Here is a 27,986-nt window from a genome sequence, read left to right on the forward strand (position 1 = left end):
TGGCCTCTCCCGCTGCGGAGCACAGGCTCCGGACGCGCAGGCTCAGCGGCCATGGCTCACGGGCCCAGCCGTTCCGCGGCATGTGGGATCTTCCCAGACCGGGACACGAACCCATGTCCCCTGCATCGGCAGGCGGACTCTCAACCACTGTGCCACCAGGGAAGCCCCTCAAGACTCAAGACAGCTTTTGCTTCTGTAGTGCAGAGAAATGACACAATAGGTGTAGAGGGCAGCTGGAGGTCTATTCCTTTTCTTAATTCACTAAGAAGCACTGGATAAATTATTCATCATTACATGTTTCTCAAGTGTAGACCATAGCCCCAGGAGGCTCCTTGGTATTTTACAAGTTAATTTGTTTTTAAAAGTCAGCCTACCTTTAGTTTTGTAAGATAGGTAAGTAACCTGACTTCATAGATGTATTTAATATATGATATGATTAAGGATTATTTACTTGTAACTTACCAAGTGAAGTATTCAGGTTACTAAGTATTAATGAACTAAAATTAGTACATTGTGAGAATGTATTGACTTTTCTCATTCAGCATTTTACCATGAAATTTGCCATTCGATGCTTGGCGACTTTGGAAAGCTTGGCTGCACATGCAACATGCAGATGCTTGGAATTTCTATGATCTTCTTCAAGACAGCATAGCAAAATGCTGCCTTGACTTGGCCATGGTTTTCAATTACTGCTGTTCTTTTTAATACAAATTACTGTCATTGTGAACACATCATCATTGTGCATTTCATTCATGAAGGGTTGTTTTGTTAATCCTGCAATGATGCATATATGACTGTAACTAGATATTAAGTCATAATTTTCCAATTATTAGTTTCTAAGACATGTATGCAATGTATCATCTATAACCCTATTGTTACTGCAAATCTATAAATAATACCTATCACTCAACCCACCCATTCAATTTTAATTGGCCATAACTTTCTTGGTGATGAACAACCTACGAATTTATGTGAGCGAAAACAACTTGCTGCATGACATATAAAGTAGCATGTGAAAGTTTACAGTTATTTTTATATTTTTAGTCTATTTTTATTACATAAAATCATGAATACAGGCTCATACTTCAATATTTTATTTTCTCCTTTTCCAATCCCTTCATAGCACTGTATTCTTTTTCCACTAGAAAGAAGGACTGTTGGGGGAGAGGAGCTGTAAATGGGCTGAATTTTTTTATATATAATCTTTTAACTTTATAGAGTTTAAAATAAGAAGGTAAGATTCCAGACCACTAATTCCCAACATTTTCACCATCAAGGGTCCCTTTTGAAATCTTTACTCATGAATCCCATTATTTGAAAGTGTTTTGTCCTACAAAACACATTTCTTAAGTAAAACTTAATTTTTATTTCCCTATTTCAACACCCAAATACATATGTGATTACCAATCAGAGTTGTTGATGTATGAGAGAAAACTAGATTAGCACAGAGTTATTTTGATCCCAAATGTTTCCATATTTATATCACAAGTCAATTTATGATTTACAATTTTTAAATTCTCAAACTTCCTAATAGATCCCTATTTTCTGCAGATCGGGGGGACACAGGATTGGAAATAACTGTCCTGACCTTTTGCAAAACATTCAAAAAATATTTATAGAAAAAGTCAGGTATGATCCCATTCTCAGTGCTTAATGGAAATGAGCACAGTGACCTGAGAATCAGGAGACCCAAATTCACCTCTCTCTGCTTCAGTGTCCTTAGCAAAATACCGATGGGTAACCTTAAAGAGGCAGCATAGTTAAGAGCATGGCCATTAAGAAAAACTGCCTGAAGCTAAATCTTAATGCCACAAATTCACTTAACCTCACCAAGGCCATCATAATCAAACTGTTGAAAACCCTTGCTAAGAGAAAATCTTAAGAGCAGACAGAGAGAAGGAAAAAAAAAAAAAGACGTATTGCATATAGAGGAACAAATATAAAAATTTTCACAGACTTTGTGTCAAAAAAACATTGCAAGCCAGAAGACAATGCAATGGCACCTTTAAAGTGCTAAAAGAAGAAAGAAGCCAACATAGAATTCTATATCCAGCAAAAATATCCTTCAATCATCAAGGGGAAATAGAGACACGTTTCTCATTTGGACAAGGTAAATAATAATAGCACCTACTTCCTATAGTCGTTACGGGTGTTAAGTTACTCAATATACGTGGAATACTCCAGATAATGTCTGGGCAGAGAATAAGCCAGCTAACCTTAAGAATAAAATTTACACTAAAATAAGCAACTGAAGCTTTTCCAACTCTTTTATTTTATCTTGTGATCTAAAAATGGTGATTTAAAATGGGACATTTCCCAATGAAAAGACAGTAAGAATGGGAGGTCAGGGCAACTGTTTGTTGTATATCTGGGTCACTCCAATAGTATGTCTCCCTTAGTCAACTTGGGCTGCTGTAACAAAGTACACAGACTAGGTGGCTTATAAACAACAAAAATGTATTTCTTACACTTCTGGAGCCCAGAAGCCTCAGATCAGGGTGCCAGCATGGTTGGGTTTTGGCGAGAGTGCTCTTCTGAGCTGCAGACTGCTGACCAGTGTCTTGTACATTCACTTAGCAGAAAGAGGGCTAGCTAGCTCTTAGGGCTCATCTTATAAGGACGCTAATCCCATTCTGAAGCTCCACCCCCCTAACCTAATTACCTCCCTAAGGCCTACCCCACCATCACATTGAAGGGTAGGGTTTCAATACATGAATTTTGAAGGGATACAAACATTCAGTCTAAAACAGGGTCCATTCAACGAGAAACTAAACTCTTCAAAAGTTTGGGGCTTCCCTGGTGGCGCAGTGGTTGAGAGTCCGCCTGCCGATGCAGGGGATGCGGGTTCGTGCCCCAGTTTGGGAGGATCCCACATGCCGCGGAGCGGCTGGGCCCGTGAGCCATGGCCGCTGGGCCTGCGCGTCCGGAGCCTGTGCTCCGCGGCGGGAGAGGCCACAACAGTGAGAGGCCCGCATACCGCAAAAAAAAAAAAAAAAAAAAGTTTGAAATTACATCTTAGTATCATGCTTTGTCCTCAATGATTTGACAAAGAATATCTCATACCGTAAGTCATTAACAAAACACTTTCACATACACTATTTCATTTTAATTATGACAAGGTTTTAATTATTGGGTTGGCCCAAAAGTTCATTTGGGGTTTTCAGTAACATCTTATAGAAAACCCGAACGAACTTTTTGGTCAATCCAATACGTAGTTTTCTCATCCAATAAATGGTTATTGGACATCATCTCTGTGGCAAGTACTCCACTAGGTTTGGGGATCCCGTGAGAACAAGACAGGTTGTTTGGAGAGAGAGTGCAGGAGGCAGACTAGCAAACATGCAAATAAAACATCAAATCGCAGGCACTACAATATGAGCAAGTGCAGGGTATTATGGGAGCACACAGGAGGGACAGCCAAGCAGTGCTGAGGGATCAAGGAAGGCTTTTTAGAGGAGGTGCACGTAAGCAGTAGCCTAAACAACAAAAACAATAACTTAGTCAAAACTGATCGGAGGCTCAAAGAGTTAAAGGAAGAGAGTTTCTTATGGCATCTTGAGCAAGTCATCTGATCCATCTCAGCCTCACTTTTCTAAGCTTTAAAATGGAGATAGTATCTTCTTCGCAGAGCTGTGGTTAGAATTAATGAAGTCAGAGAAAATTGCTTTAAAAACTGCAAAGCCCTATGTGGAGGTAACACGCAAATACTGGCAAATATTGCCCATTGTCCCTTAACTGCGTTAGGAAACAAATGATATTCAGTAAAAGTGGAGAAGCAACGTAGCATTTTCCATTTATTATAAAAGCCTGAAATGAATTTTTAGTTAACTATTCTAGCCTGAAATATGCACTTCATTGCTGTCAGCATAAAATAATAATTTTACTCAATCATAACAGCAAAGATTTACTAACAGTGAAAAGCAAGACAGGGCCACTGGCTGAGAAGAGAGACAGAAAATATAAGTTTAAAACTTGCAAGTGGGGGCTCCCTGGTGGCGCAGTGGTTAGGAGTCCACCTGCCAATGCAGGAGACGCGGGTTCGTGCCCCGGTCCGGGAGGATCCCGCGTGCCGCGGAGCGGCTCGGCCCGTGAGCCGTGGCCGCTGAGCCTGCGCGTCCGGAGCCTGTGCTCCGCAACGGGAGAGGCCACAGCGGTGAGAGGCCCGCGTACCGCAAAAAACAAAACAAAACAAAATAAAAAAACTTGCAAGTGAAACATATAGCTAGCAGAGCACTGAATACAGTACAATCTGATAATGCTTTAATGCTTAACTAAAAGATGAAACAAAGAGACCCTGGCTCACTCATCTCTAAACCTATGTCCCTGTCCCATTGCCAAATAAAATGCATTCAATAAAAGATGCATACCGCATGTTTGTTGATGTGAAATTAATTACTTTCTGGAAGCTTGATGTCCTCCACACACATATGTGGACATACCTAGCACCTAGATGATGATCCCTTACAGGAAGCTTTCCTGACGCCCACTCATTGCTATCGTGCACATGTTCTCTTTCCTCTTAGTCCCCTCCCCCGTCCGCCAATGTGCTTCAATCATAGTACTTAGCCTATAAAAATACTCTCTTGAGTAAGCTCCCTCCACCCATTTCTCTGAGCTCCTCAACAACTGTAACTGGCTAGATTTTGTTCCCACGGATCTTAACACAGTGCCTGGAATGTTGTAGACACTTATTTAAACATTTACTGAGCTACACTCACCCAAAATAGAACTAAGATTGGGGTCTTAAGGAATGGCTCTTTGACTTCAGAGATAAAGGGAGACCTTCTCTTCCTAACCTCCAACTGGAATGGATAATTTACCAATGAAATTTCTAAGACCGTTGATATACAACAGTCTTAGAAGACAATGCAATATCTTGAACATAGTAGGTATTAAATAAATATTTGATGAAGATAAAGTGAGAAACAATGCTTAGTAGTTAGAACTCTTGCAAGAGCCTGGGAAAACAATTTAACTGCAATCTGGACATTCTTTCACAATTAGGTAAAGATATTATTGTCCTTAGAAACTTTTTCAACAAGAGTTGCAATGAAAATGTTTTCTCAATGAAAAAGAAATGTTATTTAGCCAGAAGACACTGTTCCATAGCAATACCAGTGTGGTCTTTTTGCTGGATTACTTAGTAACAGTTTCTCAATGTAGTAAAACGTACTTGGTAGGAAATTATTTGAGTTCAGATCATATAATCATCAAAGACACTTCTTGCTCTAAGAAGTAAGTATCAGCCTTACCCTATATCACTTGAAAAACAGGAAACACAGGAGCCAAATATTTCAACCCAGTCTCTGTACTTGGTTTATTTTTAGCCCAGAGCCACATCTAAGTCACACTGCACTATGGAGTTGGTCAGAATTGCAGGATTAAACAAGTAAGTGTGAGGCCACAGATCAGCTTTCTCAGTCCTTCATCTCTTTAGTGTCCACCGCCCTTGGTAATATGTGCAGTAAGACCAAAGAGTGACCAGCATTTAACTACACACACAGCTTCGTCGCTAATAGGGAGTGCCCCTAAGATGTGAAGTCTGAAAAAAAAAATGTTTCCAAGATAGTTTTTCCCTCCCAAAACCCTATTACTTACAGCTAGGATTTGATTACTATCGTTACTCTTTTAAGGACTGATTCTCTTCACTTCAAGCTACAGCAGATAATTCTGGTTCGTAAAAGTAAACACCATCTTCCATTGACTAATGGGGTAAGAAACTGATAGTGCCCTTTGCGGCATCTCAGAACTTGAAGGAGAGAATGCCTGCACCCAGCGGTGGTTCCCAGAGAGCAACATTACCTTCTTCCACCAACAGTAATCGATAACCTAACGCCCTGGCACACTTCTATCAGAAAGGGAACATCAAGGACTTAAAAGCAGAACCAAAAGCAATAGGAAGAGACGAGAATGCAACATAACTAAAGACACAGTCCTACAGAAACCCAATTAACATACATTAGCCATGTTCACAGTCAAAAGTTAAGGTCTTTCATGCTTCCATTGCTTTTTAAAATGTCTAAAATTTCCTATTTTTAGGGACCCAGACGCTTATTCCTAATAATTAGATTTTATTATTATGCAAGTATCCCTTCCTGCGTATTGTGACAGCTTTTTATAAACCTAGAAAACATGTTGGCGCCACTGACTGAAGTGTTTTAAAACAAATCCTCTTCAGGTGTTGAGTGGCCTGTCTACATTATTTGCTGGTTGATTCCTAAATTACTTATAGACAGTACCTAAATCTTTCACAAATGCTTCCATGAGGTCACTTTTAATTGTGAGATCTGTTTCATGGCTTCTTCCAGGGAAAAGTTTTTTCCCCACTTTCCTATTAAAACGTATTTTTGTTCAGTTCAGTGTTCTCCATTGTGGGTGAATATGGCCCCCCAGGAGGTGACAGGCAATGTCTGGAGATATTTTTAGTTGTCCTAACTGGTGGTGAAGATGGACGCTATTAGCACCTACAAGAGGCTCAGATGCTGCTAAATACCCTACGATGCACAGGACTGCACCATCTCCCACACTCTTATGCCCCCCACACACAAGATAAAGAATTACCCCCCCCCCCCGCAAAAATTGATAGTTACAGAGAAACTCTTAGCCCAGCGATTCTCAGTGGGGGCAGTACTGCCCCCTTGTGGGAACTCTGGAAATCTGCGGGGTGCTTTTTTGTTACGGTTATCACTATGTCCCTCAATCCACAGAAAACCACATACTTGAAGAATTACAGCTCTAAATTTCATTCTTCATTCATGCAGAAGAAAAATTCATATATAATTATCTAAGCCTATGACCTAAATCTGTTTTACTACATTTAAACGAAATACTTATTTTTGCATGGCTTTAAATTATATTTTGTTTGCCAGAAGTAAAACTACCATGTAAATTAAGGGAAGTAGTTTCCTTTATTTTGTAAGAAACTTTACAGAGGGTTGTTTACCATTTTGGAAAACAACTTTATTTTGTAAGAAAACTTTATTTTGTAAGAAACTTTACAGAGGGTTGTTTACCATTTTGGAAAATTAGGTCACTTGACAGAAACACCATTAGTGACACTAGAGTGTCCAGTACCAATTACCTGTTTTCAGTTGTTACATGAAATGACCCTAGGAAAAGTGCAAGCCCTTCACACCTTTAGTTCAACTTACTGTGTAGTCCTGTCCTGTGGTCACCTCCAACTTAGACAATCCAAAAACTTACTTATTAAGCCATACATTATTTCAGTAGACATTATTTTTTCTTTTGTTTAGTATTATTGTTAGGATACTATGCACATATACACACATAATTATGCCTGTGGATGGATTATATTATCTGTGAATTTCATTTCAGGATAGTCAGGGAGTTTTAGGGAATACTTGACATGAAGAAGAGAGCCTTGGGTGTATTAGGATTATAAACCATTTCTCTTGCTCATCACAGCCTTTTGGGAATCTTGATTCTGTTTCCAATGTAATTACCAACTCATACAGCATCTTGCTCTCTGCAAATATGACTAAGATGCCATTGATATTTTCACCCAAATAACTGATAAAGATGTTTATTACAGAGCCAATGACTAATGTTAGGCAGTAGAATTCATTTCACTGCACTTGCTCCATGGAATTTCCTATCTACCTTTTAAATTACTTTTTATACAACTAAGTACCAAAGATGGCCCTTGAAAATTTCCACAAAACAGGAGCCAGTTACCCATTGCAGGGAAGCCACCCTTTGCTGAACCCTCCTCCCACTACTGGGAGGATATTTCCAGTAAAGAAAAGTAAGAAAGTAAGAAAAACAAATAAAAATCAGATGGCAGATGGACAGGAAGCAAGCAAAGCAAAGGAACACACAATCTCGAGGAGAACAGATACATATATCTGGATAGCACAAGTGTTCTGACAGATTTTTTCTTTCCAAAAAGTCTCAATGAGTCCATACTGAGCAATACATCATTAAATATTCTATATCATCAATAAGCCCAAAACCATTCCTAGAAACCTGCATTCTTTGAAGCATCTTGGATAAGGAGTGTTTCAGAATTAAATATATTCGAACAGAAATAGACCCATGCTATCATACATTTTTAAATTATATTTTCAAATGATAAATGGACTTCCTTTATTACATAATTTACTTTATATAAAACCAAATCTCCAATAGACTGTTTAATTCATACTGTCTTTCAAACACTTCTTAAGTATTTAAGGCAAAGTTTAAATTCTGAGTAGTAGGAAGACAATTTCTATTACAGGATACATTAACAAAAACCCTCTAATTAGGTTACAAAGTATGTGTGTGTGCACCTTAGCTTGGGGTAGAAGTAAGAGAACTGGGCTTCCCTAGTGGCACAGTGGTTAAGAATCTGCCTGCCAATGCAGGGGACATGGGTTCGAGCCCTGGTCCGGGAAGATCCCACATGCCGCAGAACAACTAAGCCCGTGCGCCACAGCTACTGAGCCTGTGGTCTAGAGCCTGTGAGCCACAACTACTGAGCCCGCGAGCCACAACTACTGAAGCCTGCGCACCTAGAGCCCGTGCTCTGCAACAAGAGAAGCCACCGCAATGAGAAGCCCACGCACCACAACGAAGAATAGCCCCTGCTCGCCACAACTAGAGAAAGCCCGCGTGCAGCAGCGAACAGCCAACACAGCCAAAAATAAATGAATAAAATAAATAAAATTTTTTAAAAAGTGAGAGAACTACTTAAATTCTACTTTAAAATATATAAAATAATGTCAGCCTAAAAAATAGTCTATACCTAAATATAACCCCGTTGTTTTAAAATGTATAATTCTAATTGACTGAAACATTTAGAGATTTTCTAAATGAGTTTGCATGTTGACACTGTCTTGATAAATGTGCCAAAGAAAAATTGCCTTTATCGTAATACCTATATTTGAGGTTTATTCTACTTGTTCCTTGTAACCCTAAGGAAACAATTTACCAAAATTATAGGGAAGTGTTGAAATTATAGCATAAAAGTTTCTTTCCCCCTAAAATTACAGGTAAGAAAACTACAGCCTACAGAAATGAAAATCACTAGCTGTCTCTGGTTTTAAGCCCAATTTTGGTTTCCTGTAAATCTTTACACAAGTCACACCTCGAAAACAAGAGAACCATAAACCACCAGCGATCTGTGACATTTCATGGAACCACAAGAGACTAATACTTTCATCTGAACCAAAGAACTATCAATCAACACCTATCCGTTAATCCCTTGCATTTAAGGATCTGAAGACCAGTAACATCAGCATCACGTGAGACTTAATTACAAAGGCAGACTCTCAGGCCCCTTCCCAGGGCTGTTGAATGAGAAACTGCAGTTAATAAGATTCCCCAGGCGATTCAAATGCAATTTAGAGTTTGAGAAGCCCTGGGTTTATTTAACTCCGAGAGCAGAGTGCTACAGAGGGGACCTTAACGCAGCTAAATCCAGTACAAGAGTGGTTTCTAATATGACGGGGTAGTGGAGGAGGGGTGTAAAATCCGTAGAAAGAAAACTGAGACTACGCTGCAGATGAAAAATAGGAGAATAACTCCGAAATATGGCCTCTGTCAGGGGGCCATCTGTGATTCAGGAAATGACTCCGAAAATAGGGTCAGAGTTATTTCAATGAGCAGAATTAGAACCAAGAATGGAGTAGAAATATGGGAAGACTATGTATGGATATCCTGGCACGGCATTAGAAGTCATGATATATTTTGTGAATGAAGTCAGAATCAGTAAGTAATGACAATGAGAGCTCAAGTTTACTGCATAACTGTACTCCAGGACGCAAGGAGATAAATCTACTACATGAGCGAGCTCACTTTCGCCTCTCAACAACCTCACAGGGTTTTCAACAATTGAAGAGGCTGAGGCTTTGGAAGTATTTTACATGATAGCGTCAGGCTGGTAAGGAAAGAACCTGGCTTTGGTTATGACGTATGTGACTTCATATATCTTCCCCCATCTGAGCTGACTGACTGACAGATGAAACTGCCCTGGGAGAAATAAAATCTGGACTAGTATTTGTCCAAATTGAAAAGCTCTAACATAGTCAAATCAGCCTCTAAATTGCGAACAGGCACTGACATATAAGCTTAATGTCGACCTGGGGAAACAGGCACAGGAATGTCTAGTGACATTCCTCTCCAGCCTACAGGCTGTTAGAACACCTACAAAGAGCCTCCACCCAAACCTCTAGATCTACAGCTCCACTAGATATGAAAAGTAACGCCTTCATCATTTATGAGGACTGAACAATAGACAATGAAAGGAGGAACAGAAAAGCTCCCGGGAAATAAGGCTTCCAGCCTGATGGAATATGAAACCTGTCAATAACCCCTAGCCATGGAGATGCTCCCGCTGTGCAGGACCTCCACTCCGAAAGACCCTTCCGGGGACTTCAGTGTCTTTCCCTGAGCCTGACATAGCTGGTCCCCCCAGCATTCCTGTCTTATTATCATCCTTTTTGGGCAATTCACGGCAGTGTTTCATTTAAACCCAGGGCCTTTAAGAAACAGCTCTTCTGGGCTTCCCTGGTGGCACAGTGGTTGAGAGTCCGCCTGCCGATGCAGGGGACACGGGTTCGTGCCCCGGTCCGGGAAGATCCCACATGCCGCGGAGCGGCTGGGCCCGTGAGCCATGGCCGCTGAGCCTGCGCGTCCGGAGCCTGTGCTCCGCAACGGGAGGGGCCACAACAGCGAGAGGCCCGCGTACCGCAAAAAAAAAAAAAGAAAAAAGAAAAAAAAAAGAAACAGCTCTTCTAAGAAACTTACACAGTCTTCTAGAGTTGCTTGGGGTGTTAAACTGGGTAACAGCACATTTTGAGTCCCTCTGCCTGATCATACGTGAACACTGTATATTTTTTATAAAATGCAGACAGCATCTAACCTAACATCTAACAGCATCTAATCTCATTTCCACTTGTCCCATTGTTCCAACTTATAAACGTCTAGTTTTCCTCATGTCACTCATCACTTAAGATGTTTACAATGGATTTAAGAAGAATGGCAAATAAGACACAGGGGGATCTAATCTCAGTTTTGTCACTAATAAGCTTCACGTCATTGGAAAATCACAGTATTTCTGAATCTCTAGATTTTTAAAAAAAATTTTTGTCATTACTGTTTTGTTCATCAAAGGGGATGAACAAGGATATCTCCTAAAATCCTTTCTAGGCATGAGGTTCTATAATGTGTTAATACCAGAACTAACGTTGTAAAGAATCTCTACAACTTTTCAAACCTTTCACTGTTATACATTTGCTAGCACTCTTACTTAGCACTTTACGCTCATCATTTTTTATTCCACAAACACATAGGGAGAGAGTATTCCTGTATGCAAAGCCTTAGGGGAGGAAGTAGCATCATCCCAATTTTATAGAAATTAGAAACTAAAGCTCAGAGAGGTAAAGCAATTTGTTTAAAATCACACAGCCAGGGACTTCCCTGGTGGTGCAATGGTTAAGAATCCGCCTGCCATTGCAGGGGGCACGGGTTCGAGCCCTGGTCCAGGAAGATCCCACATGCCGCGGAGCAACTAACTACTGAGCCTGCACTCTAGAGCCCACGAGCCACAACTACTGAGCCCACATGCCACAACTACTGAAGCCCGCCGGCCTACAGCCTGTGCTCCACCACAACAGAAGCCACCACAATGAGAAGCCCACGCACTGCAACGAAGAATAGCCCCTGCTCGCCGCAACTAGAGAAAGCCAACGCGCAGCAACAAAGACCCAATGCCGCCAAAAATAAATAAATAAATAAAATTAAAAAGAGGATATAAAGATTACATTAACAGTCATATTAATTAAAAAAAATCACACAGCCATATGTGCAGGAAGAGTCAGAGGTCAGCCTCAGGTCTGTGGCGCCACAGCCCATTGTTTTAATCTTCATGACAGTTTCAGGTCATTTTTCTATTAGACTGGGCTAAAATCTCTCAGATTACTCCTCTGACTCTCCAAAATCAGTTTCACTTTTTGGCTTCAACCTCATGATTGATTATATGTGAAATGACTGAATTCTGGTCGAAATAAATGTTTGCAAAGTTACCTTTCAGTAAATCTAGTTCAATACCATAACAATGATCAAAAAAAGGACAGAAAACTCTCCCAGAAGTTGCCATCCTATAAAAAGAAAGCTCCTCTCAGTAGTTCCAATACCATATATGTCCAAATCTTCCCACTGGCCTTTTAAAAAAATGTAACTGAGAGATTTGGAATTTGTTATTTTCCCAAGTGGGAACAAGTTCCCCAGAATCTTTAAAGTATCAAAAATGTATTTTGATGAAAAACAAAACAAAACAAACCACTGTGATTCTTGATGATGGACTTTAGCGATTTAAGAGCAGTATATACGAACAATTTTATCCTTACTTTCAATATCACATTGTAGGAATTCAAAATTTTTATTCAACTTAAAAAAAAATCAAGCCAAAACACAATATGGACTTGATAAATCTGAAAAGCAAAAGGGCATGTAAACATTACTTCAAAAAAGAGCGTTCTCATGAATGCAACTCAAGTGTAAAAAAGAAATAACTTTCCGCATGTTTCTGCTATAGTTGTATGTTTGATTTTTTAAAAATTGTCTTTAATGTAGAAAACTGATTTTGTAAATGCCACTCACATGCCTTTTATTTTTAATTGAAAAGGCTAGAGATCATTTATCTGATACAGAAAGTTTATGCATAGTCACAAACTAAAAACTTCACACTGAAAATTAGCAACATTTTTGACCTACCACTCTCCCTGTTTGGAATTTATCCCGTATATAAATTAAAGACATATGAGAAAATGTGTACAAGAATGTTAGCTGCAGTGTGGTTTATGCTTACAAGAAACAAAACAAACAACTATCACTATTAATAAGCTGAAGTACACGGATACAATAGCACAGTACGTGGTTATTAGACCAATACGGACTGATCTGGAAAGAAAGGAGCTATAGTTAAGGGGAAAAAAAAAAAAAAGCAGGTTGTTGAGGACTGTTACGGGATGATTCTACTTCAGGTAGAAAAACAAACAACAAACTAGAAATATCAAGAAGCATGTCCAGATTTTAACATGGTGAATACGGGTGCAGAGCCACACAAAAGAAACTTTTTAAAAAATTGCTATAGGGACTTCCCTGATCGTCCAGTGGGTAAGACTCCACGCTCCCAATGCAGGGGGCCCAGGTTCGATCCCTGGTCGGGGAACTAGACCCTGCATTCATACCACAACTAAAAGCCTGCATGCCACAATGAAGATCCCGCGTGCTGCAACTAAGACCCAGAGCAGCCAAAATGAATAATAAAATTAATAAAGAAATTTTTTTTAAAAATTGCTCTAATATCAAGAAGCTCAGTGGGTCCAAGGCCTGTCTCATCCTGTGTGGACATCCCTGGTAATGCCCTGGAGAGGCTAGATAACCAGAGGATTTCAAGGCAGTATGTTTCCAGCCCTGCTTCCACACTTCAGAAATCTGTCTTGCCTTGATAACAAACCAGAAAAAAACAAAATGTATTGCTACTTATCTCTTGCTTCACCGTGTCTAATAGGGACTAGATTTCCTCCTTTTTTTAGCCCTACAGACAACAGTAAGCATACCCTACATTTGATCTACCCTTGATCCTTTCTTGCAGTCATCGACTGTTTAACATTTTTTTTCCTATCCTAGGAAAAATATAAATGACTGCCCCAAAGAGCAGTTTTGCATACTGACAGCTTCAAATAAACATATTTCAGAGTTTCAAAACACTTTTTACAAAGGCAGCTTATTGTCAAATAGGGTATCAAATTGTGCAGTGTTAAATATTCTCTATTTCCCCTATTGCTTGTTTATCTAAGTACAATATAACATAATATCTGAGCAAAGAAACCCATGAAAGAGGCCATGTGATCATGCGTGAATTCTTTTTTATGCACAGTACAACTTCATTTTGGCATTGACCCTTGGTTACTGGGACAGACCAAAATAAGTACATTTCTCCTCAGTGTTAAATCACAAATGCTGTCATCAGCGAGACTATTTCACTTCCAGTCCCCTGGGGGCTTTCACATGCGAGGGGTCACAGACTGAATGAAATAGCCTTTTACAGGAAGACTGAATGGCACTTTCCAAGGGAATATTGATTCAAAAACTTACAGTCCATTAAGTACGACCCACAGTCTATCCCTTTGTGGTAGTTCAGACTACACTCATTTCTTTTTACCCTAGAATTGAGAGGCAGTTTATATTTAGGGCATCCCATAAAACATTTGGCTTTTCTCTTAAAAAATACTTAATGTATATAAATAATCATATCAACTGGAGAGTATTAAAATGTTTTCTAAAAAGGACCTCAGACTGCAACAGGCCATGTTAAGATTTACCTAATTATGTTCGAGAATCACAGAGTTATTATCAAGGAGACCAAACAACCTATTAGAAGCTATTAGAAGTTTCGTCTCATAGCTCATTTTTTCTTATAATAATTGTCTTTTAGTTCGTTATGCGGGGAGACGGGAGTGCGTAGGAAACCATTCCCTTTACTCTATCTCCTCACACATATATTTTTTTACTACTATTAATTTTCCATTCTTTCTCTCAGTTTTCTTTTCTCTGCCAAATATGAGTCCAGAGGTTTCCTCACAGGGGTTTTAGGAATCTCCCTCAGACCAACATCAATGTAAAAGAGCTCTCTATGCAAAGTGCACTATTGGTTTCTCTTTTGGTTTCGACTAAACACTAAAGAAGAACACTGCACCGTGGCTTTTTAAGCACATTCCCCCAAATCACTACTAATTGGAAAACTATAATACTATATGTATTCAATGATACACTTTCCAAACACCTGAATCCTCATATTAAGAAAGTTATGTTTTCATTTATATGTGGAGCTAAAAAAAAAGAAAGCAAACGAACGAATATAACAAAACAGAAACAGACACACAGATAGAGAAATCAAATTAGTGGTTACCAGCGGGGAGAGGGAAGCGGGGGCAGATAGGGGTAGGGGATTAAGAGGCACAAACTACCATGTATAAAAGCTACAAGGATATATTGTACAGCACAAGGAATAGAGCCAATGTTTTATAATCACTTTAAACAGAGTACAGTCTCTAAAAATATTGAATCACCATGCTGTACTAATATAATATTGTGAATCAATTTTACTTCAATAAAAAAAAGAAAGTTATATGTTTGAGAATATATTTTAATATTCAACTAAAGGACATTCCAAACTACTAGTTGTACAATTGCTAAATATTATACTCCTGCTGCCATCTTGTGGTAGTTTTTGGAATCTTCTTGCTTGCTGTCTTTTCCTCCCTCCCTCTCTCCCTTCCTCTCCCTCACCTTCCTTTTCCCCCTACCTTTTGGAGGGTACCTATATCCAAACCTTAATGAGTCCCTTTCTTAAGTAGGTAGGGAGACAACCTGCACTATATTCTGAAAGAAGAACGGATTTTTGCCAATTCCTCCTCCTGTAATATATTCCCTCCTTTCTCCTTATATTTTTCTCATTTTTCCACAAAACCATTCTTTTAACAATAATACTTTTTAAACAAATATCTATCTTTTAGATTAATCTAGTTTCCTACAAGTAAAGGGAATACAGATTATAGGAAAATATATGTGTATCTTATGAAAGACTTTTCCTTCCAAACTTTTTCCAAATTGTACTTTTACAGAGAAAGAAAGAAAGAAAGCAAGCATCCTGTATTTCTGGCTACAAGATGCCACACAGCCACAGGTACCGACTCTCAGGGTCCAAGGAGGAGCCCTGGGGACACACTCTGGAAAGAGAGAGCTGCCCAGCAACCCCAGGCTGGATGGAGACCGGAGGCCTGGCATCCCTTTATTACTTCCCGACTGTCCCCTTCACCTATGGGCCCTGCTGTGGCATGGCAAAGGAATTCACAAATCTGGGGGTACATCACACATTTCTCTGATGATATATTAAAGTGAGTAATTCTCAACCAGACTGATTTACCATCAGAGCAAGGGTATATTTTATAAAAACCACCTTTCCCATCTAACTCTATGTCCCCACTCCAAGTCCTGTGGAGAAACTTACAGACAGCCATCCAAGGAGTCACCCAAAGACAGGTATAGTGAGAACTCGATTAGCCAGAATCTTCCACAACATGGAGGAGATGAGGATGGAAACAATCTGTTTCATTCCTTGTTGGAAATGACTTTAAAACCATCTTTCCCTCTTTTGTGTTATTTATATCTATGTTATTCACAATCTGTATTTTTCTATATTTTCCTTTAAAATCTATGAACCCGTAAAATGAAGCATTATTCTAAGCAACAGTAGCCACGTGGCATAGATTTAATGTGATTGTTACATCTTTTCCCTCAGTACATTAAAACTCCTTACTGTTAATATAAAATAAGTTAACTTGTGTGCCATCTAGAAGCATCCCTGATGCCACCAGTATATGAACGTCACACTTTGGGAAATGGGGCTCTGACGTATACATGCTAAGTAGAGTACAGTAAATCTAACCACCATTATTTATAGATAAGTAGCTTTAAGTGTCACAGCATCAAGATTTTGATATTTTAGAGCCATAGTTCAGATCAGAAGTTCTCAAACATTTTTTCTGCAGTGACTCACGGGATGAATGATGTTCTCACGTGCAACACACTCTTGTGAAAAGACCGACTGTGGGTTCTGTGCAATTTCCTGCCATATATTTGTCATTCTCCCAGTCGGGGAAGCCAACTGGAATGCAAGTCAAAAACCATCCCTAGGGAGGTGCCTGTGAATGCACTCAACCTTATTTCCTAAGAAGCAAATAATTCATGAAGTTTGATTTTTAACCTATTATTTACTCATTTTAACCTTACAACTAATCAAACACACCACTTTGCGCCATGACACCACAGCTGCAATCTGCTGAAGTAAGACCTGAAATTTTGTCCTGAATATTTTAGAGTGAACTTATTCTCTGAGAGGAGACTGAATTGAATATGAATTGGTTCTATCCTCTAGAAGGTTTCAGGGTGGGTGTTTTTTGTTTTTAATTTGTTTGTTTTTAATACATTCTAGATATGTGCTGTTCTTACCCTGCCTCTGAAAATTAGCACGTTGGAAGAGAAATGTATGGTAAGCTGAGGGTTGTATAGGGTTGGAATTTTTACTATAAACAGACCTGGTTTCTACCCAGGGGTTTACAGCCTAACATATAAAAGAATTTTCTATTTTGAGAATTTTTAGCATATGTAGTGAAGTTCCTTGGTGGTCCTGTGAGACATGAAATTAACATTACCCACACCATGAGGGCAATGAAAGTCATCAAGCAAAATACTGACATTTACTCAAAGGCTTTGGATTTGCTCATCAGGCAATACAGTTGCACAGACAGACCTACAAGTATCTGTACGAGGCAAATATACAAGTACTTTTCCGACGCCCTGTAAGGTTTGTCAGGAGCATTTTTGCAGGATTTGAGGTCAAAGTGCTCAAATAAAGACACATCTGAGGATTTAAAACACATTTTGAAGCCCTCTCTAAATTGATCTATAAAGGAGGAGCAGTTTGAATTAGCAACAAGTCAGAGAGCATATTTAAGAACTGTACTTGTATCATCTTTATCACAAGTAAAAAAAATTCAAACGAAGTCCTAACAAAGTAATTACAGCAGATGTCTTACTGGATTTGCCTTATTAAGGCAAATTCATTTATTAAATAAACACTCAGGTGAAATCAGCATGTTACCCCCTTACACACCAAAGTGCTATCAGCATGCTCATCCGCGTAATAAAATCAACCCAAATCAACTCCTAGTATCAACATGTTGACTGTTTAGGACTAACTTCCAAGAATATGTCAAATCAACATGCACTTAAAAAAAGGTTAACCGGGCTTCCCTGGTGGCGCAGTGGTTGAGAGTCCGCCTGCCGATGCAGGGGACACGGGTTCGTGCCCCGGTCCGGGAGGATCCCACGTGCCGCGGAGCGGCTGGGCCCGTGAGCCATGGCCGCTGAGCCTGCGCGTCCGGAGCCTGTGCTCCGCAACGGGAGAGGCCACAACAGTGAGAGGCCCGCGTACCGCCAAAAAAAAAACAAAAACAAAAAAAAACAAAAAAAAAAGGTTAACCACACAGCCAACACATTGGACAGGACAAATTATAGAAAGTATTTTACAACTTTCTAGCTAATATAAACTTTATATTGATTGAATTTAAAACTCCACTATTTTCTAAGGTAGCATGGGTTTCTATTATATGCCCACATAAAAAAAACAATATGAAAATGTTTAAAAAAAAAAGCAACATAACGTACACTGAAGTCTGCGGTCCACCAACAATGTTTAGGGAATAGTGCAGAGTAAGGTTAAGAGTTTTTTAAAAGGAAATCGGTTGTTCAGAACAACGATAAAGGGATTAGTTCTATCAGCCTTTATATAATAAAACAAGTCTATTTCAAAGATACACATTTTCTGGAAATATCTGTTTTTCATTGAGAAATAGTTTAAAGCATTGTATATTTTCAATATGAGCAATTATTTTTACAACTTTAGGAAATTCAAATTGTACACTATCTAAAAAATCTGAACTATCTGAAGACATGAAAGATTTTAAAAGGTTAGAGTACTATTCTGAACAAGACCTCTGTTCTACGTTTGCGGTTGTATGAGTTTTGCAAATGAGAGATCTGGCAGGAGTTCCACATGTCAAGCTAGAAGAGAGGAACCAGGGACCCAAAAGAGAGATGCACAACACAGGCAGATCCAAGAACAAAGAAAAAGAAGGTAAAAAAATCATCACTGGGTAAAAGCAGGAGGTAGTAAGTACTTCGATAAAAAGCAACAGAGATTGGTTCTAGCACCCTGCTCTGGGAGACAGTATTGGACTGTGTGTCTTAATACCAAGCACAAGCATTTGACAAGCGGCAAGATGCTGTCATCTATTGCATGATAATAGCCCAGGAAGTAAATCCTCCTTCCCCAAGAAACTGATTGGGCCAAACTAGAGGAGTTTCAGAATAATAACTACCATAAGAAGTATAAAATCATGAACTGAATAAATCAGCAATTTGTGTGTGTGTATACATATATGTACATACTCATATACATACACAATACTCATACACATAAACATATACATATAGCCCCTTTTCTCTTCGGGGATCCTACAGCACAGGACACTAACAAAGCTAGTAGTCATTTTTGACAATTTCCAAGCTTCTGAGCTTTCACTTTTGTGAAACAGGATATGCTATCCCTGGTTTATCTCAGAACTCACAGTAACTTCCAAGAGCTACAAGAATCTGAGATAACATAGGGTCCTGAACTCTGATAAGCAAATTCTCAGTGGCAAATGAAAATAATTATTCCTACTCAGAGCAACCATGAAATCACCTGAAAATCTTATCAAAAGAGAGGGTTTTAATGCACTCTCAGCATCTCCTACACAGTGTGGGGAAAGGGCACTGGGCAACAGCCACTTAGCAAGGAAAGAGGAAAAAGATAGAACATCTTTTGTTTTTTCAGGTCTTTTAGAAATATTTTCATGAGGGTCAGTCAAATCTCTAATGAACACATGATTAAATGAAAACTTGCAACCTATACATGTATCAAGGATTCGGATGGAACGAGAACTCCTGGTGTATTACAAATATATCTGGAAAATGTACTTGATCCCAGAGCCCAAACCAACACCAAAGCAAAGTGGATATGTCTTAAATAATAAGTATAAATAGATAATAACTTGGAGATATCAATTCACCAACTCCGGTACTGATGCAAAATTAAGAAACCTATATTGTCTTTCTGGTCCCATTTCCGAGATCTTTTAAAAGGCACTTCAGTAATGATTTGCTCAGTTTTCTCATCACTAAAACCAGAGTACTATCTACCTCCTGTACCTCTTTGACTGAATGCAGGTGTGAGGTGCTTACGCTCGGAACCTGTCCTCTTCAAATTACATGCGGCAAGACACAAGGATCTTGACAAGCAAGCCTGCCGCAAAATCCTCCCCTCACCTCCTCAGATTTTCTCCCTCTCACCTCTCATCATAAATATTACTCCTCTGAGTAAACTAAACGAATGTCCTCTCCCAGAAGCTCCTGTTAAAACATTACTGCGTTAATCCAGAAAGGATAACTGGTTAACATATTGGTACGCTGTCAGGTAGTAATAAAGTCCTTTGGATGGAAAGATTGGTAGGGATGAAGGAATCAGCAGGAGGGGTCTGCAAGGCAAAAGGCAAAGGGTATAGTGAATGATATCCAAAGGCAGCAACCAAGATCCTTTTCACATCCTTCCTGACTGCACTATTCATCGGCGCCACCTATGACATGACACTGAGCTAGAGAAGTTGAGTGAGGAAGGAAGAAGAGGGAATGATTAGGAAATGACAATCCCCAGAGCAGGACGGCCTGGGGAAATTCTGGCCTGGCACAGCACACCCAGGGCGTACGTGCTGGGTACAAGGGCTCATTGGTCACTTTTTCATAAGGTCAGTTTCGTGCTGGCTCTAAGACTTCTCAAAAAAAAAAAAATCCTATTCTAATTTAGGGCAGGTTCTTTTCTTCCTATTTGGAAGGATTCACCAGTTAGTAAGATGGGACTGGCCAGATTCCAAGGCTATAGAATATAACTGCTGAGAACTGGGGCTCTAAAGACTGCAAGATTGGGTTTTCAAACATGGTTGCCATTTCCTAGCTTTGAGATCTCAGGTAAGTGAATTAACTTCTTCAAGCCTCAGTGTCCTCACATGAAAAGTACGTATGTGATCTAGGACCACTGGTAGAAAAACAATGAGCTACTGAAAGTAAAGAGCTTAGCACTGTGTTAACATCACTAAGATTAGCTATCTTTATTATTCTTAGCATCGCTAGTTTAAAGCATTGTGTATTTTCTATGTGAACAATTAATAAGCTGGGCCCAGAATTCCACCGGTACCCGCTCATTTCACTGAAGTTGCTTATATCAAAATCAGGCCAAATCCCTTGATTTAGTCTGAAGGTTAAACCAGCTGAAATGAATCAGAGATGCAAAAGGCAAAGAGTTTTCTGGGGCATCCATTCCAAAGCATCCATGTCCCAGTGGAAGAAGGTACAAGTTCCAAAGGATGAATTACATCATCAAGAATCAAGGGATTTGTGACGGGAAATGCTCAAGTGGCTTGGAATACAATACATTATTCTTGTAACAGATTAATATTGATTCCAGCCTTTGCCTAAGCTAATTTAAAAAACAACAACTGTATGCAGTCTTCTGAGCTAACTGGGTGGTCAAAATAAGGAATTTAGGTGTGTATAAAAAGTTAAGGGGGCGAATTAGGATAGTAGGTAATTCTTGATGTGGAATATATGCATGCAGGGAATCAGAAGTTCACAGAAAACCATGTGAAATACTCAGTTATTTGGCAGAAAGTTATATATATAAGTGTAAAGTATCATCATCGTCATCCAAAACAGCCTACCGTTTTCAGTGATTATCACTTGATCTCTACTGGGCATTTCTAAGGGGTCTGAAAATGAGGACTGCAATAAGTCGGATGTTTTCTTTTTAAACATGATCATCATACTGTACACTTGATACTTATGCTGTGAGCTCAGATCTTCCCTTTCCCTAGTATAATTTTCATCTAGGCATTCCTTAGATACTTAGATCATTCTTAATGGAGATTGTGCATTATACCCTCTGTGGACACATGGAAATCTGGCTAATTGGACTGACTTGATTACAATAGTCGGTGAATTCTCCCATTTCCTTCCACTGCAATAAATGCTGAAGATATTTTTACCACCGATTATGTAAATATTTCAGATTGCAATCATTTTCTAAAACAGTGGTTACAGGCAAAAGTTCTTTTATCATTCTGCCCACCAAACAATTCCTACACTTTCAAAATATGTTTCTTTTCTTGTTAGTATAAAAACTGGGTGTCCTAGTAAAGTCTGAAACAAACCCATAGCATGAATAGCTATCACTAAATCCTACAGCAATTGCAATTGAACACTAGCTTTGTGATAAAGCAGTCTCCAGCCCCAGTGAGTGCATCAGGATGGCACAACTTTTAACAAAGGATGCACAAGCTGATGGAATGTCTACTCCCCAAATCCAAATATCTGAAAATTAGCAAATACACTTTTATTTTGAAAGCATCTTGTTTGCTGTTAAATGTTGTATCCCAGATATACTTTTTAAATTATTTCTTTTCTTGGTCAAAATAAGGTGTCTCACCAATAATTAAGTTAGTACTGTCTCTTTAAACGCTAGGATGAGTACCTAATTCCAGCGGTTACTATGCCCATATATTATACCTGTCAAAATTCTTTAAACTCTAATGAGTCAGCTTGCTGAAAATACACTCCACGCTTCCATTTGAAAGTATAAAGCTAAGTGCTGAGCTGGGAAAAGTTTACACTCAGTCCCAGCGTAAATCAGCGCACAGAGGAAGTAGAAAAGCACTTCAGCTAGCTGTTGCAGACACAAATACGCGCCCGACCGACCGCTACTGCGCATGATCCACTCTTTTGATGAATGTTCCTACCCCTAACCCGAAAACGTCGGGAGTGTGTGCGCGGGGGCGGGGGAGGGGGCGGGGGAGGAATAAAAAAAAAAAGGAAGATGATGTGTACGTTTGAAAGATCAGCCATTTCCTCTCAGTACACACAAAAACGCCTCTCATTCCTAGAGAGATTTCTTATCAAGGAAAATAAAAGTGCCTCTTTGAGAGCTAGCTCCTGAATGAGAGTGGACTCTGGGAGAGACAGTTTCCTCTCCTGTCCTCTCTAGACCCCAGTGAAATCTCCTCTTTGCTACGAGGTGGTGCTGGTTACTCTTTGAGGGGCACAGTCCAGACACAGAGATCTGAAATTTCAAAAATGCGATAAAGCCCCAGCCGGTCAGCCCTAGGAGGCAAACAGCTGCCGGGTGACCGCTGATGAAGTGGCTTCTTCAGGAGGTGGGCAGATTGATTCCAGCTGCTGAGAGCGGGGCAGGGCAGCGGCCGAGGAATGCGCAGCTCAGCTGAGGCAAGACACAGCAGCTTCCCAACCAAGGGCAAGGCCAAATGTTAGCTCTGATTGCAGTCTTGGCCTGAGAGAAGTAAGAATGCCATTGTTCCATTTGATAGGGACTTCCAAGGCAGCCTGGGCCAAAAGGTGCTATGTGCACGGTGTCATTTTATATGTGGAGCGTCGCTCAGGAAATCTGAAAGCTGTCCCTCAAGACGTTGGTTCAGAGTGGGCCTGCAGTTCCCAAGGTGAATCCTTTCTGCCTGATTGCTGTTTTTCTCCCTCAACCCACTCCCAGCTCCTGGCCCTTTTCTAACACCTCTCAACCCCTACCCAGACTCCTTTGCTCCCCTCTCCCCCACTCCCACATGCAAACACTGTAATCAGTACACAACTGAAACAGACAAGGAAGGGGTGCAGCGGAGGAGTGGGGGACATCCAGAGCCCTGCAACTGGCCTGGATGGAGACATACAAGAGGACATGCTCTTTAGAAGTACTGGCCTCAAAGTCAGAGAGCTCAGGGGAAAGGACTAATGTAGGGGTCCCCTGAGGGCCCCAAACTCAGACGCCAAGTGATCTAACAACAGGGAAGGGGTAAGAGGTAGGTGGGCATGAAGGCACGCCTAATGGAATATTCAATATCCTGAGAAATGCACTTTCGGCCGTGCACTTCCAGAGACTAAAAGCCAGTAATGGGCTCTGGAGTCTGCACTTCCTCTCCCTAATGTCCAGAGGCGCTTTAATGCTGCAGCCAATCGATCAGCCTTCTCCGGTGAAGGCGGCCAGTGGAGAGCAAAAGCTTCCTACTTGTGGCCAAAATCGCCCGGCCTCCTCTGCACACCACGAAAGAGCGACAACTTTGAACTGTCAGGACTTGGCTCTCAACGTGCTGGGAGAAGGAAAGGAAGGAGCCTGGAGGCGTCCAGAGAAATAGCTCCCCTCCCTCTTAATCCCAGCTTTTCCAGGGAGACTCAGAAGGAAGACAAACAAGGAGGGGGCACTATCCACCCTGAGATAGGGCTGACCAGTAGCCCCAAACCTGCTTCAGGTGCAAGGTCACCGAACCGCCTCCAAGCCCTGGGCAGCCCAAGATGTGGCGCTTCTGGAAGGGACACAAACTGAGCAAAAGAACATCCAGAAAGTGGGGTTTCTTTACAATCTTCTGCTGACATCGTTTGCTGCCTGGAAAGTGACCCTCAGAGGCTGATTCCTGCCGCGGAGACGCATCCCAGTCCCGCCTCCCTCCCCCCACCCCCTCAGCGCCTTCCCAGCAGGGCTTGGGCTCCGGGCAAGTTCAGTCCCTAAATTGAACCCAACCCTGTCCAGCCTCCCGTCGCCGCTCCCAAATGGCTCCAGCGGCGCACTGAGCATGCCCTGTGGCCTGGGTTTGGGGGTCACCTCCGGGAAACTTTCCGGGCCCCGGGATGGGCCGGGTTCTGTCCCCCGCGGGCGCCCCCCAGGGGTGTGCGAAGGAAAGACCGCGCGACTGCAGCCGCGTGCGGAGCGGCCAAGTTAGCGAGCGCGACAAAACTTTCCACGCTCCTTCTTCCCACCCCACCTCACCCCGCCACAGGGGCGCGTCTCCCCGAGGAGCTCGCCTTTCCCAGCCCGGCGGAGACAAGCACAGCACGTGATGGGCAGAAATAAAAATAAACACTTCCCATTCCCGGCCCGCGAGGGCCAGCCCCCACTCGGCGCGCTGCGGAGAACTAGGGGCGCCCTGCGTCGAGCAGCCCCCGAGCCGCCGCGGCCCGGAGCCCCCAGCCCCGCAAGCCGCCGCCAGGACGGCCACCCGGCCCGCCCGCCGCGAGGGGTGGCCCCGCTCCGGCCCTCCGCGCCGAGCCCCGGCGCCTACCTTTCAGATTTGGTGAACTTCCGGAATGCCTGTCGGAGGTCGTGGAAGGACCTGTACGTCTGCGGCTCGGCCGAGATCCCCTGTGCCCGGGTGGTCCGGGGGCCGATGTGGGTCGAGGGCACGGGCAGCACCGACTGGCACTTATGGAGCTTCCTCTTCAGCTCCTGGATTTCTTCCTCCTTCTCTGACAGCCGCTTCTCCAGCTCTTTGATCCTCTCTTCCTTGAGCATGAGAATCTTGGCAAAGTCTTCCTCTAGCTCGCTCATGTTTTCCCTGAGCCCCTCCGCTAAACTTTGTCTCGGGCGGCGGCGGCGGCGGCGGCTGGGACGACAGCCGGGCGAGGCGAGCGCGGAGTGAGCGAGTGAACGGGCGCTAAGTACTCGAGCGCAGCGGTGCTGCTCCTAGTGCGGCGCGAGAAGCCGCTTTCTTCGAGCCGCTTCTGCTGAAGGGACTAAAAGCACCGAGGGGAGAATGAGAAGTCTAAAAGCGAAGGAGAGGAGAGGCACAGTGCTAATCGCCCGTCTCTCCGGGGAATAGGTGATTATCTTTCATTGAGAAACCAATTAGAGCTGCCCTTCCTCCCCTGAGACCCCCTCCCCCGTCCCCCTTTCCCAATCACTTCGTGAGAACACGGCGCGCGCGCCACCCCACCGAGAGCCCGCTTTCTAGCTGGGAGGGTAAGACCAGTGAGCCTGGTCTCACCTCATCACATAATAATCACTCTTGCACGCTGTATGGTGCCAAAGGAAAGGGGTGGGGTGGAGGTGGAGGGGAGAGCTTTATGCCACTTGATCCTTGAAATAGCAACAATTACCATGTGATCTGGCAGATGACGCAGCGCTTGTAACTGGAGCCTAAAGACTTTGTGGTGTGTGTACGTGCGTTTGTGTGTGTGTGTGTGTGTGTGTGTGTGTGTGTGTGTGACATTTCATAAATATTAAACTGCCTTTAGACAATAACCTGCGTGAATTCATCTTTGTTTTCACCTTCTACTTCTGCTCTGGATGATAAGGGGGTGTGTGTGTGTTTCTAACTGGGAAGTTCTGTGGTTGTGACCCCGAGTAATAAGAATGACAGAGCACTCGCAGTTCCAGGTGTTTTCAGCATAAAATTTTAGTGGAAATAGTAAACTAAAATTGTTGGTGGGTAAGTTGGATGAATTACTCATAGGGTAATGAGCCAATGTTTACAGAAAAGAAAAAAAAGGTCCATGCATCCATCGTAAACTTCTTAGAGTTTGGATTCTATTTCATCTGCTACAGTTAAAATTTGTATATTGACCATCCAAATTATATTACCATACCATCTTATATGGTTGCGAATTGAGGGCTACCAGTGCTAAGCTGCTGGCTCACCCTACCAGCTCCTGTTTTAGGGAAAAATAGCTTCTGTTATCTGTATTTCTCCCTCACCTGTGCATCCATCGCCACACTCTCTGCTAAAGGGATTTTTATACTCATTTGAACCCGGAGTATTTGCTATTTCCTACACTCTATTTTTTGTATATGTATATGTCACAGGGAGCATTTTTTATAACATAAATCACAGTTTAAGAGTTTGTCTGGGTAGGTGGGAGGAGCATTTCCTCAGGTAATGATCCACGAATTAACATGGCTTTTTTAAAGGAAAAAAAATGGATGCAAACTAAGATACCAAAGGGTTTTTGTAGAAATAGTGATTTTCCTTAAAAAGAAAGATCAGTGTACAATCCACTGGCTACTTATTAAAAACAAATCTTTCTACCTTGTCTGAAACACCTCAGTAAAGGAAAAAGCAGGCATATACTTTCATTTATAAATAAACCCTGAAATATATTTTCCTCTGAAGATGTCTTTATTATTTACTGTTAGTTCTACTCATCTGATTATTTTAAATTAAAAACATTTTAAGCCACATCTGAATTTTTAATCACACCAGATGCTCAAGACTGGCTTCATCTACTCATATTTGAGAAGGAGTTCTGTCTTGTTGATAGTTACTATTCTATTGCTTCTATCTATAAACAATTGGCTATAATCCTTTTAGAAACACTCAAAATAATTGGCATTTAAAAATACATTAGAAAAAATTTTTATCACCTTCAAATATCTAGGCATAGGTTCAATTTTATTTATGGGAGATATAGTTTTTAAATGATTCTTAAATGGGCAGGTTATTTTCAAGTCTTATATTAATCTTAAATGCAGATATTCAGATGTTTATCTTGCTTATTAAAAAAAGAAACCTTTAGACCAATATTTTACACACATCTCAAAACCCTAAATTCACCCCTATCTTCCAAAATTAATCTTATTTTTTTTAATAAATCAGTTTTAACTTAGGTAATGTTGACACCCGGTGACCTTAAATCGTGTGCATTGGCTTAGGAAATACTTAGAGCACAGGAACGCTTGAGAAAATACAGACTGGTAGAAGAGTATACACTGATTTATTAAAAATCATAGCATTTTAAATCTGTAAGCAACTTTGAAGATGATCTAACCCAACCACTTCATATTATAAAGGAGGAAAATGAAATCTTGAAAGGTGAAGTCCCAGATCACCCAAGGGCAAAAGTTTGAAGCCAGGATTCCCCAGGCCGTGCTGCTCCTAGCTTGAAGCCTGAAAATCTAGAAATTCTATGATTCTGAGACTCTAGTGTTCAAAGATGTGACTTTACCCTTTGTTCTTTGCTTTTAAATCTGTAGCAGAAAGTTTCAACTGTCAAAGCAAAAAGTGTTAATGAAACTTTAGATTTTTTTTTTTTTTCTTAAAGGAGAAGGTCGCCATCTAGTGCCCTTGGAGATATTTGCTAAATAAATATCTTAATCACAGGGAAGTGAGGTTAGGTCCTTAAATACCTGTGCGAGAGTTTTCATGTTCCATGTTTGAACGAAATAAAGAAAATATACAGAATTTTGTGTCAGAATAAAACACTTTTTAAAATGACAAATTTAAAAATCTTTTAGCTACTGGATAATGGCAGTGATAGTACATATCCATTGAGTGTTTAATATGCACCAGCGCTGGGCTAAACCCTTTATGTGACTAGATGGTTTTATCCCCAAGATGACTCTGTAAGGTAGGTACTATTATTTATTCTCATTTTATAGATGGAGAAACTTAGCCAGATTAATTTGCCCATGGCCACAGTGTCCAGATTTGACCCAGGCTGTCTTAATCCCCATGCATACTGCTTCTACCTGAAATACATCAAAATGTCCACTT

General features: G+C 41.0%; 1 protein-coding gene across 1 annotated transcript in view; it reads right to left on the bottom strand.

Annotated features, from left to right (window-relative positions):
• The window catches only part of PRKG1 (protein kinase cGMP-dependent 1), a 1,182,918-nt gene extending 1,157,307 nt beyond the window's left edge, over window positions 1-25,611 (bottom strand). The window contains exon 1 of the mRNA XM_027111907.1: window positions 24,780-25,611. Within this exon, the coding sequence (XP_026967708.1) occupies window positions 24,780-25,045 (266 nt within the window). The 5' untranslated portion in view covers window positions 25,046-25,611. The remainder of the gene's footprint in view (window positions 1-24,779) is intronic.
• Between the last annotated feature and the right edge of the window lie 2,375 nt (window positions 25,612-27,986).

The sequence above is a fragment of the Aethalodelphis obliquidens genome, unplaced genomic scaffold (assembly GCF_003676395.1).
Source record: "Aethalodelphis obliquidens isolate GAN/ISIS:26980383/991018 unplaced genomic scaffold, ASM367639v1 scaffold11, whole genome shotgun sequence".
Lineage (NCBI taxonomy): Eukaryota > Metazoa > Chordata > Mammalia > Artiodactyla > Delphinidae > Aethalodelphis > Aethalodelphis obliquidens.